This window comes from Pelecanus crispus, chromosome 15, assembly GCF_030463565.1.
Source record: "Pelecanus crispus isolate bPelCri1 chromosome 15, bPelCri1.pri, whole genome shotgun sequence".
Taxonomy (NCBI): domain Eukaryota; kingdom Metazoa; phylum Chordata; class Aves; order Pelecaniformes; family Pelecanidae; genus Pelecanus; species Pelecanus crispus.
The window spans coordinates 2203785-2221655 of NC_134657.1; the positions used below are offsets into that span (position 1 = coordinate 2203785).

At 50.8% G+C, this 17871-nt stretch overlaps 1 protein-coding gene across 1 annotated transcript in view; it reads left to right on the forward strand.

The window, feature by feature from the left end:
- The first annotated feature begins 10230 nt into the window (after positions 1–10230).
- SPEN (spen family transcriptional repressor) overlaps positions 10231–17871 on the forward strand; it is a 66937-nt gene continuing 59296 nt past the window's right edge. Inside the window, exon 1 of the mRNA XM_075721626.1 lies at positions 10231–10327. Coding sequence (XP_075577741.1) covers positions 10245–10327 — 83 coding nt within the window. The 5' untranslated portion in view covers positions 10231–10244. The remainder of the gene's footprint in view (positions 10328–17871) is intronic.

The following is a 17871-nucleotide window of genomic DNA, read 5'->3' on the forward strand; positions in this document are numbered from 1 at the left end:
GTGTGTGTGTGTGCGTGTGTTTTGAATTGCATTTTAAAATTGCCCAGCTGGAGATGAGTCTTGATTAGAGCTGGAACAATAGCTCCATTTTATTAATAATGGGAAGGATTTACAATCCTACAGCACCTTCCTTGGAAGGCTTTCAAAATCATTTGCAAACACTCAGAAATTTAAGATTTCACAGCCCTTGTCTGTGAGGTGGGTAAGTATTTTAATGGTGCCACCACCAAAAATCACACGTTGGTGGCAAATCGCCATTTCTGAGTGCTTTAAAAAATGACAGGTTCGGGGGGGTTTAGGGCTGCAAAGCAAAGCTGGGAGGGGGGGAGGTTAGTAAGTGGGCCTGGCTAAAAGCTGTAACCTAAATCTGTTTGGTGTTCTCTGTAAATGCAGAGTATTTTGCTACGTCTCGGGAACAAGGCTGTTCTTTCTCTGCCAGCTCCACGCAGGCGACCCTTCCTTCTTGCTCTTTGCCAGAGTGAAGCTGTGGACTTGCCTGCTTGTCAGTAAACATCTGCTTATAGATTTTTTTGGGGGTGGTTTGTTTTTTTGTTTTTTTAATTCATTATCTTTTTGTAGTCCCCAAGTGACCTCCCTTAGTGCTGGCTCCGCTATGGTTTGACCGCAGCTTTGCATTAAAGCAGGCTTGCTAGCGCTAATGTGTCTCCCTGCGAGCCGGAATGACCTTGCTTGAGGGACTGGGCCCACCGAGCTAATGCAGATGCTCCGCTTCAATTGCAAACCCCGCACGCCGCTTTTTCCCAGCGCATCCCTTCCCTGACCCAGGTAGCGCGGGGGGACGTTGGAGTATTATGGGTGAAAGCTGTCTTCTGCCTTATTTCTTCCCTTTTTTTTTTTTTTTTTTTCTCCTTCCCAGGGAAATAGAGGATTGTTTGTGTAACCCCTCTGCACAGCAGATACCTTCTTTGTAAGTATTGTAAACACGCAGCGATCTAAGAGCCGTCCGGGCAGTCGGATCTGGCCTTGCTGAGGAGGGTAAGGCACACTGCTCTGGTTGTGTAAGCGTGTGTTGTACACGGGCCGCTGAAACCCACAATGTTTCTGTGGTTACTCCTGTCTGGATAGTATGAGTAGGTCCCAGGACTTCCCACCGCTTACTGTTTCACAAAAGCGAAGGCTGGTGCTTCTGGAAAAAGCTCTGCCTTGTGGCCTTTAAAAAAACAAAAAATAAAGAAAAACTGCTGTGGATTAGTCATCCTTATTTTTAAAGGAAGCTGTGTTTGCCAGTCCTATCTGTGTAACGCATGTGCACGTGAGATATTAACTCTTAGCTTTATTTGCGAAGGCCGGTAACGTGCTCTGGTCGCTGCTTTTTGGAGCAGTGCCACCGAGGCTCCGTCGCGCTGCTGCTGGCAGGTGGAAAAATTGGCAGTCCAGCTTTTCCTACCCTTCCCTCCATTTTCCTTTTTCAGTGCTGGTATCTCTGCATTAGCAGGTGTGGAAATGTAGAGACCGTAACGACAGTAGGCAAGGACAGATGAGCCGCCTTCTGGGGTCACTCCCAACTCCAGAGAAGAAACCCTGGTTTATATTTTTTTTTCTCACCAGTTTTTACTCTAAGCTCCACTGTATCTTGTGCGAAGACTGAGTTTGACCCTTTCGGATGCTAAAAATGGTACTGTTTTTAAACCTTAGCGTTTTTTTCCTTCCCCTGTGGTCATGTAGAGGAGCAAGCCGTGCAATTAAAATGGTATAGCAAAGGACAGCTCCCTCCCCCTTCCCCCTTTCAAAAAACCTTCCAGAGTTGTGTGCTCTTGAACTGCTGCATAGGCAGAAAACATACAATGCAGTTGTCAGCATTGTGCTGATGTGTGGCACATTTTAAAAAAAAAAAAAAAAATACACACAAAAGGGGTGGGGAGAACAGTTGCCTCCAGGGAATAAAACTGTGGGGCCCCTTTCCCTACAAGCGAACAGACCTACACATGACAGTATATTACTCCTAATTTTGCTCAGGCAAAGGCAATGGGCTAACGTTGGAGGGAGCGTTGCAATGTCCCAAATTGTGTTGGTGAAGATCAGGGTCCCCTTGAACTATTTTTTTTTTTTTTTTTTTTTTTTTTTGGTCTGTGAACTTGCTCCCGTGAGATGCTGCTGTTTTATTGCTCGATTCCTCAAAGTCGTGCTCGCTCACTGGGAAGAAGGAAAATGCTTCCTTATTGGGTGCAATTCCTTTTGTTGTGTTGCAAAAGGTAATAAAAAGCACCTGGTGCCGGTCTCTCCTAGGTCACACATGACTTCAAGGCGCAGAGTCCTGGCAATTATTAGTGCGCAAGGAGTATTAGGTATCGGCGCCTTCTCGTTAGCCTCCCTTAATGAGAATATTGGCATCGGTGTTGCATGAATGCCTCTGGCTGACCAGTGGAGAGGCCCTTCCCTGCTAAGCTGGAGCAACACCTTAGGAGAAACACAGCGATTTCACTGCCAGTGAGGCAGTCTGGTTGCTGCAGTGATTTGTAGCACGGTTATGACTTTATGCTTTTCTGGCAAAAATTTAGCGGAGGGTAAGTATGAGGTGTCCGGGCTGGATTTCATACCGTGCTCCCTGCGGTGGAGAGCTGGAGAAAGTTGGTGTGTGGTGTACGTGAAAATTGCCAGTAGCTCCTGTGCCTAAAGCCTCGAAATAAGCCAACGTGGACAGGGATATTCATTTTATTCTCTCGTTAGGGATGAGTTGGTTTGGAGATACGCCTCGTGCTCATCAGAGGCCCTTGCTGGCACGGAGATACGGTGGACCAAGCAGCTGGCTGCTAGGGAGGTTTCCAAATTTTTCTGGTTGGCACACCCTGTGGGACTCGGAATTACTTTTCTTTGGCAGTTCAGGACAAGCGAGTGAGAATTACCTTGTGAGCGCTGAACTTTTACCACCCTCTGCTTTGGACTGAAGAGTTACTAGAACTACATCCATGAGGTTTCCAAGCTAAACAAAACCTGAATTTCCAGTGCCAAAAAGCGAGCGAGCGATAGAAACCTCCGCTCCTCCTCCATAAGGGGGGAAATCACAGTCTTTCAAGCTTTCCTGTTATCCCAAAGAGTTAAAAAGCTGCATCGTGAGATCTGCAGAGGTAAAATGAAAACCAAACCTTGCCGAGAAACCGTTCTCCTGTGCCCTGTTGCCGGAGAGGTCTTTGAGCGCAGCAGGTCTCAATGCACAAGTATTTTTCTTTTGTGCTTTTCTCTGAAGTGAAGGAGTGATAACCGTGCAAACGTGCTCTGTTTAAAACATGGTCACATTCCTTCGGTATCAAAATGGTGTTTGGCGAAACAAAAGCTCTGGTGGTGGCTGGCTCGTTATTTATTTTGTGCTGGGTGTGCCGATCAATCCGATGGGGAATGTGGGGAAGAGCAGCCTTTAGCTCACAGGTTTGGGCTGTGGGTTTTCTGTTAAACCCTTGTCCTGCAACATCTCCACCGTAATTTCTGTGATTTTTTTCCTGGGCATTGCACGCAGGGCCTTTATGTAGAGGTCATACAGCAACTGGGTGTTAAAAATGGCAAAGTACAGGTGATGTCTCCAGTCCTAGGGGATTTATATCCTTTGCAGTTGTCATGCTTGGGTATCAAATCACGTGGGGCTGGCTTTTTTTGGTTTCATTTTCTTGGGTTTTTTTTCCCCTAAAATGTGATATTTTGCAGCCTGGAAGACTGAAGCCCTCTCTGTCTAGCTGGTGAAATGCCCCGTGTTTGGGAAAAACCCTTGCGAGGTGAGCAGGTACAGCTCTTACGTGGTCGCACAGACATTGGGGGGCAAGGGGAAGCAGGGCAGAAGCTGGCACTGTGATATTTCTAATTTTTCCCAACAACAGGCAAAAAAAGAGGTATTAATTTTAATACATCTACTATGCAGTGACCAAGAGTAAGTTCTTTCGCAGTCCTGTGATGGCACATGGTGTTTTGGTTGCGTGGCTCAGCAATCGCGCTGTACTCTGCTGCTGAAAAAAGTCTGGTTTTGTATAGCAAAAAGTATTTTGAAAACAGAAGTGTGCTTTTATGTATATATACAAACGGGTTCAGTGTAAACCGAATTCCAGGGGCTCCTGAGCTGTGTTTACTGTGCTGCAGAAGGTAACTGGTGCTAACCCACCGGCTACAGTGGCGGTATTTTGTGGCAGCTCCCATCCCCGGTACTGTGTGGATAAGAACACCACCGTGAAGTCTAGCGGGGAAGAGCGTTTGAAAATAAATTGCTAAATACTGGGTTTCAAAAACGTGAAGGGAGTTTTCTGGACAGAGTCATCTCATTGTGAAGATTTGCAGCACTGACCCTCGAAGAGGAAAGAACCAAAATCAATAGCTTTATTAATGCAAATCCTATACTTTGTGTCGCTTAGGATCCAGAACCAGGCTTCGTGTTCAAAGCGTTATCAGCGTGTAAGCCGATATCCTCTGCCTTGGCAACAAATGAGCCCAAATATCAAACAGCACCAATTCCTTCTTGGAGAAAATTATCCGTTGCATAAAACGTAATGGGTAAGCAATAAAATTAGGCCAGTAATTCAGGCTGGCTTAAAAATGAGATAAAAGCCTAGCTGGCAATTTGATATTCAGCTGCCGTACTGTCATTTTAACAAATATAGTCAATGAGCAGGAAAGGCACGTAAATACATTTTATAATGACAAGATGGTGGCTGGAGCTGGCCGGCTCGAACAAAGAAACGCCCCGAGTGTTTCTGGTGACATCTGAGGGCTCTCGTCTGGGTGACCTCCTGTTTTTCTGTAAAAATCAAAGCAAGCTGGACGCGTACTGGACGCTGCTGGGGATAATCATTGTGTGCCGCTAACACGACCGCTCTAATCCATGCGAGTCCCCGGTCGATGTAGCTGGCTGGTGTCCTCCCTTCCCCACCTCCAGCTGCGCTGCTGCAAGCACAAAATGCAGAGCTATCGCTAAGCCAGAACCCAAGTGTAGGAAGTTACGGTCCTAGCAAATATAGCTCTGGTTGCTGTCCTTGTTCGGTATCTAATCTTTGCTTTTTTAAACGTTTGGCAAGCAGTCCCGGCGACACGTGGCGGCGAGCTCCACCACTTGGGTAAGACGCCGCGTTAAAAACGTACGAACTTGCCTTTTCAAGCGTTGCCTGCTCGCTTCTATTCGTGGACGTTTCCTCCTCGAAGTGAGGCTGTCTCTGGCTCTTTGTGTGGACCCCAAGGATGTTTTCTGATTCTCCTGCCTTTTTTTTTTTTTTTTCCCCTCCTCTAAACTGGAGAGCTGCTAACTTTATTAGCTCCTTATATGGCAGCACCGTTTTCTCACGCCTTTAATGGCTCTCTTTTGATCTGTCCTGTTTCTTGCTTTGCTTTTCTTGACGTGAACACGGTGTTCAAGCTGAGATGGGTTTATAACCTGCTCCCTCATTAATACATGACCTGGCATTTTAATCCTCTCCAGGTGCCGATAAGAAACGTCCAAATGTTTTAACTGCGGGGTTGGCCGAGATGCCCGGAGATAGCCGGGTTCTCGGCTACACCCACCGCGCAGGCATGAGTAATTTAAACTGCGCCTTGCGGTGCACCAGACCCTGTCCTGAAGGCTGAGGGCCGTCGGGCGATGGAGAGCAGCTGAAGCCTCCTCTTCCTCGGCTCTGCCGCTCTGGGAAGGGTAGCAGGGATCCGTGTCTCGCCCCCCCCGCTGCTCATCGTCCTGTCGCCGGCGGCGGGACAGCGAGCTGGCGCGAATGCTCGTCCCTTCTGCGGTGGCGAGGACGGCGTTGGTCGCTGCCGCGTGAGCCCGGTCCTTTCTTGAGGCCCCTTTGGCCTGCTCAGAGGACGGTTGCGCTCGCTCTGCTCTCTAAGCCTAGGTCTGCGTTCTTTAAAATCTTCCAACGAGTCAGAGGGATCCCGTTACAGCGGCATCGCTGGTGTGGTCGCGTGCTGCAACTGGGAACGGTTTCCCCCCAAAGCGTTTGAAAAGTGTCGGGATGGTCCAGAGCTTCGTTTTGCGTCACCGGCCGGGCTTTGCGCTCCTTTTCCAGCTGGTTTTCGTGTAAACGGAGCCCTCCCAGCCCTCATTTCAACCATCCCTTCTGTCAACAGAGAGCCGATGGCTTTGTTTGCAATCCGTGGATGTCCCTCCCGGCCAGCCCGCCTGCAAGATGGCCGTGTGACAGCTGTGTGACAGCCGTGTGACAGCCGTGACCCTGCGTGAGGTGCCTCTGAAGGACCTGGGAGCCGGCGTGGCTTTCTCGTGTCCCTTGGCGGTGCCGTCCTGGCAGGGAGGGAGGGGAAGAACGCTTGCAAAACTCTGTTGCGGCAAGCACGCTCGATCGGAGAGGGGAGAATTCGGCACGGAAAAAGCCGTTCGATGCGTGGTTTGGGTTTCTTCCTCTCCGAAATGGACGCCCGTAGAGCCCGTTAGAGACACGTAGCGACTGCTCGCTGGGCTTCTGACCAGCTAAAACAGAAAGCAAAGCCCATTTCCACGGCGAAGAAACACGCGGTGGAGCGCGTTGGCAGTGCGTTTTCTTGTGCGCACGTGGCTCCGTCCTATGTTTTAAATAATAGATGGTTTGCCTGCGAAGAGTTGTTGTTTATTTTTTTTTTTAATTAATCAGTCGATCTCAGTTTGGCGGAGCGGCGTAACGTCATCGCTGGGGAAACTGAGGCACGGGGCTGTGAAGGGATGGGCTGGCAGCCACTCGCCAGTGGTAGGGTTGGGGATGTGACTCCGGTCCGCCGAGGCTCGAGTCGACGTGCGTCAGAGGTCTGATTAAATCAAAGAGATTTGCGTGTTTGTTAAGCCACCTATAGCTCGATGACTTGGACCGGTTCTCGAGGTAGATTTGGGTGGCAAAGGCAGCAAAGTTGAGCGCCGCTCGCCCCCACAGATAAAAACATGGTTTTAATCAATAGAAAAGCGCCGTCGGGAGGCTTTGGCCAAGGAAAATACCGAAATAACGGTCTGCTCTCTGTGGCGCAAGCAGCTAACTGGCTTCAAAAAAGAAAAAGAAAAGTACTCGTGGCCCCGGGTGCGTGTTCGGTTTTACCCTGGCCTCAAACTGCTCAGAATCGGTCGGGCATTTTCCTTTTCGGGCCTAGAAATAGGAGTTTTTATCTGTGCAGAGGCACGTTTTGGTGGAAAACAAGACCCCCGCGGGTTGAAAAACGTTTAGCTCCATGTTGCGGAGCCGCTTTTTGAGCAGGGGCGGGATGGGGTGCAACACGCGAATGGGTTAACTTCTGCAAGCAGGGTAGTATTGGCAAGGAGCGTTTTTGACACCCCGTTTTTAATTAAAAGCTCTGCAAAAAAATCCCCGGGGGAGAAGGGGGACGACTCATGGCCGAATCCACCGACGGCAGGAGTCGCGTTCGCGGCCTCCCCGTTTTGGTGGAGGGAAGGATTTTGGATGGCCGGGAGGATTCGGGGACCTCCCAACCCCGCTCGGCGTCGCCCATAGCTCTGAACTTTGCAGCCCTTGCAGGTGGGCTACGGGCTCCCAAAGTCTCATTTTGGGCAAGTAGTTTTTTTCCTTGCTCCTGCCGATTGCGACAAGGGGTTTCTTTTGCTGGGGGGTGAAGGGCTTTGTGCCTCAGGATGGGGGGGACCCTTGCGGCCCCCGTTTCTCAGTGGGGGCCGTGGGGGTGCAGTCGGGATGCCCACGGGGCCTTGCCCTTGCAGTGCAGCCCCCCTTTATTTTTTGCGTGGCACCCCTTTATTTTTTGCAATGGAACGCCTTTATTTTTTGCAATGGAACGCCTTTATTTTTTGCATGGCCCCCCATTTTTTGCCGTGCAGCCCCCCTTTATTTTTTGCGTGGCACCCCTTTATTTTGCACTGCACCCCCTTTATTTTTTGCACACCCATTTTGCAATGCACCCACTTTTTATCTTTTGCAGTGCACCCCTTTTACATTTTCCACAGCACCCCCTCTTTTTGCAACTCACCCCCTTTATTTTTTGCACAGCCCCCCGCTTTTTTGCAGTGCAGCCCCCCCTTTTGCACAGCACCCCTTTATTTCGCACTGCACCCCCTTTATATTTTGCACAGCACCCCTTTATTTCGCACTGCACCCCCTTTATATTTTGCACAGCCCCCCTCATTTTGCAATGCACCCCGTTAATTTTTTGCAGTGCACCCTTTTTTCCACAGCACCCCCTTTTTTGCATAGCCCGCCTTCTTTGCACAGCCCCCCCTTAATTTTTTGCACTGCACCCCCTTTATATCTTTTGCAACGCACCCCTTTGTATTTTGCACAGCCCCCCCCCTCATTTTGCAAGGCACCCCCTTTATGTTTTGCACTGCACCCCCTTTATATTTTTTGCATGGCCCCATTTTGCAGTGCACCCCTTCAATTTTTTGCCCAGCCCCATTTTGCACAGTCCCCCTTTATTTTTTGCAACGCACCCCTTTTTCTCGCCCAGCCCCCATTTTGCAGCGCACCTCCTTTATTTTGTTGCACAGCCCCCCCTCATTTTGCACTGCACCCCTTTATATTTGGCACAGCCCCCCCATTTTCCAATGCACCCCCTTTATATTTTTTGCTCAGCCCCATTTTGCACCGCACCCCTTTAATTTTTGCACAGCTGCCCTTTATTTTTTGCACTGTACCCCCTTTATACTTTGCACAGCCCCCCCCCATTTTGCACCGCACCTTTATATTTTGCACAGCCCCCCATTTTGCACCGCACCCCTTTATATTTTTTGCCCAGCCCCATTTTGCAACGCACCCCCTTTATATTTTGCACAGCCCCATTTTGCAGCGCACCCCTTTTTCTCACCCCCCCATTTTGCAGCGCACCCCTTTATATTTTTTGCCCAGCCCCATTTTGCAACGCACCCCTTTTTCTCGCCCCCCCATTTTCCAGTGCACCCCTTTATATTTTTTCCCACCCCCCCATTTTGCACCGCACCCCTTTTTCTCGCCCACCCCCCCATTTTGCACCGCACCCCTTTATATTTTGCACAGCCCTCCCTCATTTTGCACCGCACCCCTTTTTTTGCCCACCCCCCCATTTTGCACCGCACCCCTTTTTCTCGCCCCCCTCATTTTGCACCGCACCCCCTTTATATTTTGCACAGCCCCCCCATTTTGCAGCGCACCCCTTTTTCTCACCCCCCCATTCTGCAGCGCACCCCTTTATATTTTTTGCCCAGCCCCATTTTGCAACGCACCCCTTTTTCTCGCCCCCCCCATTTTCCAGTGCACCCCTTTATATTTTTTCCCACCCCCCCATTTTGCACCGCACCCCTTTTTCTCGCCCACCCCCCCATTTTGCACCACACCCCTTTATATTTTGCACAGCCCCCCTCATTTTGCACCGCACCCCTTTATTTTTTTGCCCACCCCCCCCATTTTGCACCGCACCCCTTTATATTTTGCACAGCCCTCCCTCATTTTGCACCGCACCCCTTTATTTTTTTGCCCACCCCCCCATTTTGCACCGCACCCCTTTATTTTTTTGCCCACCCCCCCATTTTGCACCGCACCCCTTTTTCTCGCCCCCTCATTTTGCACCGCACCCCCTTTATATTTTGCACAGCCCCCCCCATTTTGCAGCGCACCCCTTTTTCTCGGCCCCCCCCCCCCCCATTTTGCAGCGCACCCTTTCCCCTCCACCCTGCACCACCCCCCCCCCCCCCCCAGCCCGGCGCAGGCGCAGCGTCACCCCCGTGCCCCCCCCCTCCGGCGCGCGCGGGGCGTTTCGCGCCCGCGCTCCTCCCCCGCGGCGCGCGCCCCGGGGCGCAGTGCGCCTGCGCGGGGGCCCCCGTGTGGCGCTGCGAGAGGCGCGGGGAAGGGGAGGGGAGGGGAGGGGAGGGGGGGGAGCGCGGGCGGGCGGGCGAGCGGAGCCGCCAGAGGAGCGGGAGCGCGGAGGGGGGGAAGGAGGAGGAGGCGGCGGCGGGGGGGGGCGCCGCGCTGCCGCTGACGGAGGAGGAGGAGGAAGCGGGAGCGAGCGAGCCGGGGCCGCGGCGGGGGGAGACAGGGAGGAAGAAAACCGGCGGCGGAGGGGGAGCCCGCCGCCCGCCAGCCGGCCCGCCAGCCAGGGGGCCCCCCCGGAGGGGATGGTGTCGTCCGCCGCCGCCGCCGCCGCCGCGGGGGGAGGCAGCCGGCGGCGCTGAGGGCGGCAGGGCCCCGCGGCGGAAGAGGCGGAGGGCGGCGAGGAGGAGGAGGAGGAGGAGGAGGCGGCGGCGGCGGGCGGCGAGCGGCGGCCGGCAGCGCTGCGCGGGGGGAGGCGGCGGCGGCCGGGAGCCGGGGCAGGGGCGGCGGGCTCGCCCCGCGCCGCGCAGCATGGTCCGGGAAACCAGGCACCTCTGGGTGGGCAACTTGCCGGAGAACGTGCGTGAGGAGAAGATCATCGAGCACTTCAAGCGGTGAGTGGGGAGAGGGAGAAGGGGGGGGGGGGGGTGTCTCCGCCGCTCCTTCCCGCGCCTTCGGGCCGCGCTCCCCACCCTGCCCCCGGGGAGGCCCCGCGGCTCGCCCCCTTCCCGCCGCGTGAGGAAAATAAGGGGAAACCCCCCCTAAAAAGCAAAAAAAATAAAGGGGGGGAGGGAAAGAGGAATGCGGGGGGCCGGTGGCTCCCGCGGCCTGTGGAGAGGAGGAGGAGGAGGAGGAGGAGGAAAACAAAATCGCTGTAAATAACCCCCGCGCCATGGCGAGATCGTCCGCAGAGGGCTGGCGGCGTGGACCGACCTGCGGGCAGACCTGCCGGAGCGGAGAAAAAGAAGAATAATGACTAAAAATAAACCACAAAGAGACGGAGGAGCGGCGTGTCGGAGCTCGGCTTTCTGCGCGGAGAGGATTTCACGCTGAGGGGGGTGCGCGGTGTCTCGGAGGCAGCCTTGAGCCTGGCCATCTTGCTTCTCCCTTGCTGCTTTTATTTATTTATTTATTTATTTTTTTAAAAAATCAGTCAACGTTTGGAGTTTTCTCTCGTTATTTTTTTCCCCCCTTTTTGCTGTGTTTTCCTCCGTCTGGAGCTACCCCGGCCCTGAGGATGCTGCGTGTGTGTCCCCCCCCCGAGGTGCAGCCAACGGTGGGAACCCAGCGCCTGCAGCTGCAAAAACGTGACTCTCCAAATCACACAAATCCACGAAGAAAACACCTCGCTCCCCGGATCCCTCCACGCGGGAAGCGCTCTGGACTCTTATATTGTTTGCTGTCTTTTTTTTTTTTTTGCCCCCCCTCCCTTTTTTTTGTTGCATAGATTAATCCCGCTCATAAGGAAGTAGTAGCTGTTTGCATGATTGTATTATTTTTTTCTCCTCCTTTCGTCTTTTCATGCGGGGAGGAGGAGGCTTCTCCCCCGCCGCCTCAGCAACACCTTTTTCCTCGGGAAATGCTCTCGCACAAAGTTGATGCCCGGCACCCCACGCTGGAAGCTTTTTTGGTGGTTTGTTTGTTTTTTTTTTTTTTTTTTAAAGGGAAAAAAGAAGGTAACGAGCCTGGGGGGTGGCTGCTTAGCCCCCCCCCCCCCCAAAAAAAAAAAAAAGAAGAAAAGGATTTTGAAGCTTCCTTTAATCTTCTGCGTTGGAAAAATGACGGAGCGTCCTTAATAATGAGTCACCACGGGAAAAATAGATGCGGTGACACCGAGGGGGGGCGAGGAAGGTCCCCGCCACCTCTGCCCCGGCTCCTGCTCGCCTGCGCTGCGGCGGGGGCCGGGGGGGACGCGTGTCCCCCTCCCCGGTGGCAGAAGGGCCCCGGGGAGCGTGGCTGGTGCCAGCCGGCCTCTAAAATGGCGGCAGGGCTCCAGTTGGGGCATGGGGGGGAACTGGGGTCACCCCGGGGGTGCGGGGAGGGACCCCCAGGGGTCTCCGCCGTGCCCCTGGCCTGGGCCTGAGCCGCGGCAGCAGCCGAGCCCCATCTCGGCATCGTCAAGCGCTCGGAAATCGCCGCGTTTTATTCGAGCTTCACCTTTTATTTTGTCCCCCGAGCTCAGAATCGCTGCTTCGTCCATGCCAGCGTGCGGGATGGTGGTTCTGTAGTCGAGGTGGTTTGTCTCGTCCGTCAGTCAGTCCGGGTTACGTGACCCAGCGTGGTACAAAGGCAGGGTTTTTGGGGGAAGAAAACCCGCTCCGGGGTTGTTTGTTTAATTCCACGCATAGCTAGCTGAAGGAATAGGCGCTCAAAAGTGGTAATTTGACATTCCTGGGTCTTATTTTGTCCAGTCCTCCTCCTTTTTTAAGATGTATTAAAGCAGGAAAAAAGTTGCTATGGTACTGTTGCTTAGAGATGGATGGGAAAAAAATGGCAGGTGCTGAATTGTTAATTACCTTTTTTTTTTTTTTTTTGGTTGTTTTTACCTTCCTGAGTTTCAGTCAGAGGTTTGGGAAGGAGACGTGTGCAGCCAGGCAAACGCACCCCCCCCTTATTTCTGCAATTTCTCACCGTTTTTCAAAGCTGATTATTAACCGGGATTTGCGCGTTTGGGTGAGGCTGATCTCACGCGAGCCAACGCGGTTGAAATACGCTTCAAAACACCCGGCTGCGGGTGCAGGTACTACACGCGTGGGGGGAAATGACACGCCGCCTCCCTAGCCCTTTTGGGGATGTAAAGGCCTAAATGTTTGTGGCCGTAAGAGGGGCAAAGGGCTGTGTGTTGAGCCGGGTTGCAGGCTGGATGTATAGGTGCTGTAGGTGGACAATGGAGCGAGGCTTCCTTTGTATGCTGGTCCTCGCCTGGGGGAAGGGAGACGTTACACAAGGGTTGCACGGCGCGGTTGGGATATCCGTAGGGAAGGCGGTGGGTATATCCATAGGGAAGGCAGCTGCCGGAGCGCGGAGGTGGGACGTGGAAGGCTCCCTCCTTGGGAAGGAGGGTTTAGTTTGGAGAGAAAGTCTTTTCAGATGGAGCTGGGCTTGGCGAAACCCAGTTCCCACCCATCCCCCAGCCTGAGAATAGGGTGAAGAGCGCGCGGAGAGGCTGAGCCACGGCAGCAGGAGGAAGAATTTGGGGAAATGTTGCTGAAAATCTCAGCTCCGAGGGCTGGGGAATAGCGTTACCCCTAAAGCCTCTGCGCAACCCACAGGAGCGTTTGTTTTCCCACTTTGCTTAGGAAATACTGTCATTTCCATATTAAAGCCTGTATGCAAGCGGCCTTGCTGTTGCACAGTCTCTGCTAGGGGCAAGTTTGAGAAACAACCATTTTGTTTCTAAAGAAGCAAAAATTGAAGGAAGACTCCTAAAACTTAAAAACCCAGCAGGCGTATTCGATGCGGGGGGGTGTTTGCTGCTTCCCTCCTCCCCCTAATTAACCAGTTACTGTGGGAACCTTGCTTGGGTTTACAGTCTTGCAAGTAATTCTTTAAAGAAAGGAATTAAGATGAAAGAGGCGTTTTGCAGAAACTGTTTTTTTTTTTTTTTTCCTTTTCAAGATGCTCTTGGTGTGTTTTGCGTAGTGTGAATTGAAATAACGCTCTCTGCTTATGAATTCTCCTCTCAAATGAGAGAATACTGAAGCCGGTCTCAAGAAGCGCTGGCTTACGTGAGCAGTGTTGGTTTTTTTCCTTAAAAGCCCCCTTTTTTAATCTATTGATATTAAAGGAGATTGCAAAAGAATGATTTTCTGTGCATTTTAATGAGTTGAAATTGTTACAGGCTTTCTGCTTTGTCCCCAGATACTCCCTTTTTTAAAAACTTCTTTCTAATGTGTTGCATTTTCTTTCCAGTGAGTTATTACGGCATTCCCGAATACAAAAGCAATCGGTGCTGGGATTGGAGGTTCTGCTGTTAAGATGGAATAAGCAGCAAATCTGTGTTAGGATATGGGAGATGAGAGCTCGGTGCTCGGGGAAGCGGTGGTAGCAATCATTTGGGTTCACCTAATTAATGCTGTCTTGACTAGCAGGAAAAAAGTCATTCACCATCATTGAAACAGATGCTTGGCAGCTTGCAGAACAAGGCGACTAAATATAGTAACAGTTGTCCCCAGCCCAAGTGCTGGCCTTCCATATTTTTTTTTCCCCCCCTGTGTTTTCTCCCAGTTATCTGAAAGAACGTGGCTTTGTCCCTTTCTTGGTGTTTTAAAGGGCAAGAGGAGTAAAAGCCTCTTAATTACGAACCATGTGACTTTGGTATGCCAGCTCCTATTCTGTGGGGGAATTAAGACATTCAGAGAGGCCACCGAGTCTGGGAGAAGCCCCGGATTTCAGGAAACAAAACACGCTCCTTTAAAATCGTTGGAACTAAGTTTGCAGATCAGAGCAGTCTCGGCGAAGACACGTAACTGTTAAGGTTTCTTTGGGGAAGATGTGCTTTTCTGGCTTCACCTTGTTCTGATTCCTGTTTTGAGGAGATGCGTAGGATACCTTCAGGAGAAGTGGTTTGCATTTTAAAGACAACTGCTCTGAGGAGTTGCTCTGCAAGAAACTGCCGTAAGGGCGAGAGCGTGTTTGTTTTCAATAACTTCTAGAAAACGTTGGTCTGTTTACAAGAAATTGTTTTGTCTTGGTGGCTGGGAGTGTGAATTCAGCCTGGGAGCATGAAATCTGTGCTTTCTGCTCCGTCCCTCACCGCTGCAGACAAAGATGGAGTAGAGGGATTTTGGTCAGCTCTTCTGCAGGGTGTGCGCGGGGCAGAGCGGTTCAGGCTGCTGCTGGTGTGCTGGCTTTGAGCGCTGAGAAGAAAAACCCTCCGTGCCTGTTTAGGATGCGGGCTGCGAGGACAGCATCGTTTCGGGTGCCTTTTTCCCACGTGTGACACCGGCAGGTCTTGCAGCGCCTTTCCGCGGGAACGGGCGTGAGTCGGAAGTAATAGCGCTCCAGTTTTTCTAGTAAAAACTCTCAAATATGTTCCCAGGGTTTTATTGCTTATAATTGAATAATAGTTCTTGGATATCACTTAGGATGCAAACACATGGATGGTTATACTGAATCAGCTTTGCATGTAGAGATCTCTATCCAGATGTATTTTTACTTTAGGAAAATACCGAAGTAAGGCTGCAGAATGAACTGTTCCTCTTTTCTTTCTTGATTTGTATCATTTGTTGGGTTAATGGTTGGATTTGATGATCTTAAAGGTCTTTTCCAACCTAAAAGATTCTATGATTCTATGATTTTTAAGTGACGGTATTTTCATAGATTAGGTACTAGCCTTTTTAGTTCGGAGCCTTTGAAGGGAGGGGGAAGGTAAAATTTACGCCCGTGCTTTGCTGAAGCAGGGTCTAGAGCACTGGGCAGTGTCAGGACTTGTTTGAGCTGCGTTTTACAAGTATCTCCAGTAAGGTAATCTTAGTTTTGCAGAACATAAAACCCAAGAAGATGATGGGAGGACATTTGGTTGGGGGATTAGGGCAAGGGGATTAAATTAATTGCCCAGAATCAGAAGGGAAAGAAAGGCGTGGAAGACGCGAGGCGAGTCCTGCCTCCTCGACTCTTGGTGGGTTCCTGGTGAAAGTCGGCCTTGCAAGTGGCCGTGGGTTCATCGGTTGGGTGGCTAATTGGGGAGATGGTGGTGCTGGTTCTGGCGGTGGCTGGTGTCTGTCTTTTCCGCTAGACCTCCCTTAATAATTCTGATCCTGGCGTAGATTGACCGAGCGCCGTGAAGCAGCACAGGCGTCACCTCCGTGGTGCACCGGCGGTGTTACTGAACGGTGTTTGTCTGCAGCCACCTTCTTCTTCCCCCGAGACCGAGTCACGCAGAGGACGGCTCCTCAGCAGCTTTAAGATTCATGAATCCTCCGGCTGCTCCGGGTTCTGCTCCTTGCAAGCACTTGAGGTGGCAGCTTGTTGACGCCACGCTGGCCGAGGAAATGCCTATATAATTATTTCAAAGAAACTTAATGAAAAGCCGCGAAGAGCGTAGATCTGGACTAAGCTTCTATTAAGTGTTCTTACATGCTGAACCCTGTTAGATAAGTTGATGTCACTTGGTTACAAAATTCTGTCATCTGCTGAGCCTTTCTGGCATTGTTTCTTCTCTGAAGTTTCTTCAGAGGTCCTGGCTGTGCTTATTTGTGTTTTGATGAGGGCAGCTTCTGTTGTCGCGGAGAGCCACTCCAAAGTGGCGTTGGCTTTTGGTATTTCTTGCCCTTACTCTAAATTCCTTTGGTACAATGATAAAGTAATCCTAGCACCCTTTCTTGCAGATTGCAAGAAAGCAGACAGACGTGCATGTGGAGAGCTTAGCAGTCTTTGCGAGGCTCACACAGGTATTAAATCCATTCATCGAGTTAGAATAGGGGACGAGAAAAGGCTTAAATTTGTTTTGCGATAGCCTTGTTGACTGTTCTTTTTCCCCTCCTTGCTTTTCATAGGACAGAAAGTCGTGCCAAGTTCTCTGGCAAATGACCTAATTGCTCTCTTAAGGTGTGTCCAAAATTAGGCCCTTGTCTTAGCTGAGGGCGAAGAGGCGCTAGCTGGCTTTTCATAAAAAAGGAAGTAAATATCCAAATGAGTAGAGGGCAGGTTGCAGATTTGGACGAGTTGGTGAGTCAGGATGAACCTCGGGCTCCTCAGGAGTTCTGTTTTCATGAGCTGATGTGTCGCAACTGCAGGCTGTCTTGCCGCTGCGGTGGTTTCACGCTGTTGTCAGCTTGTGAGGAAGAGGAGGAGGTGCCTTCTGCGCATGAAGACGCTCCCGAGAAATAACAAATATCAAAACCAGGTCTTCTGAAGATGCCTGGGAGGGGGTAGAACTGAGGGCCACCCCTCTTGGCTGGTTTTAGACTGCTAAGGGTTTCGGGAGAGTTGCTGGCAACAAGGATGGAAGTTGTTAAGCTGCTAGCGAGTTGGATACGTTCTGGTTTTGGTAGCTACCAAAAATAAGCACTTGTGAGATATTTTGCTTGTGTTTTTTATTAAGCTCGGTGAACTTGCTGAGGTCTGAGAATGCCCTGAAACCAAAGACTGCAAGGGCAAACATTCCTAAACAATGAACTGAGGAATAAACTAGAAAATATGATTACTCTCTGTAATAAGATTTTGAGTTTAGCTGCATCTTTGGCATGCCGATTTAGAAATCTCATGGGAGGAATATGAGCCTGAAGATGGGAATTCACAGTGTACAACCAGCCTCGCGGCTTACCTGTGCACGAGTCTTTGTAGTGTTCTGAAGACGATTTGAACAGTTAATGAAAATCAGACAAAAGCTGCTTTTCTTTCGTTGCCTGAGCTAACAAGTCAGTAGTGTTTCCCACCTCGTACGCGCTGGGGTAGCGCGGGAGGTTTCGCCTTTCTGTCTGCCTGGTGAGTAATGGCAGCTCTGGTCTCCTCGAGTCTGAAAAACCATCTCCAACGCCGTTCTGCAGTCATATATTAAGATGTGATGACGACTTCTGTACGATGAATATAACACAGCAACTGCTTTGCTTTCTGCATTGCCATAGTTACTGTTTAACCTACTAACACTGTGTAATCGTCCCGTGCAATCTGTGAAATCCTGCAGCGTGACAATAACATCCTTTAATAAAAGAATAAACACTGTTACAGACTTTTCATAAATATACCAGGATATATTCCAGGGTCTGCTGCAGTCTGATCTGCTAGCAGGATAGACTGAACGTGAAGGCAGTGTCTCTGAATTCGGTTGAAACAACATCCTTCTTGGGACAGATGTTTTTGGAAGTGTGTCCTGGAGCATTGCGTGTGGCTGGCTCTGTACTATAGTTTGTGTATTCGTGCCTTGTCCGAGGTCCAAACTTTCATGGGGACTTGGGTGAGAACGCAGCAGAATTCGGATGTGAAAGGAACATCAATTTTTCCGCTCGGACAAACTAATCACAGGAGAAGAGCAGCAGTCTGTCTTAATGACTGCTTTTTGTTTCAAGACTGAGGCGTCTTTTAAGAACAAAAGGGAAGCTTCTGTGCTTCCTTTCTCTTCCCCTTTTTAATTAAGCTTAGCAACTTAAAATTGAAAGTACTTTTTTTTTTTAAGCACCCTTAGATCTGAAGTGTGAGCTTCCAAATCTGATGAAAA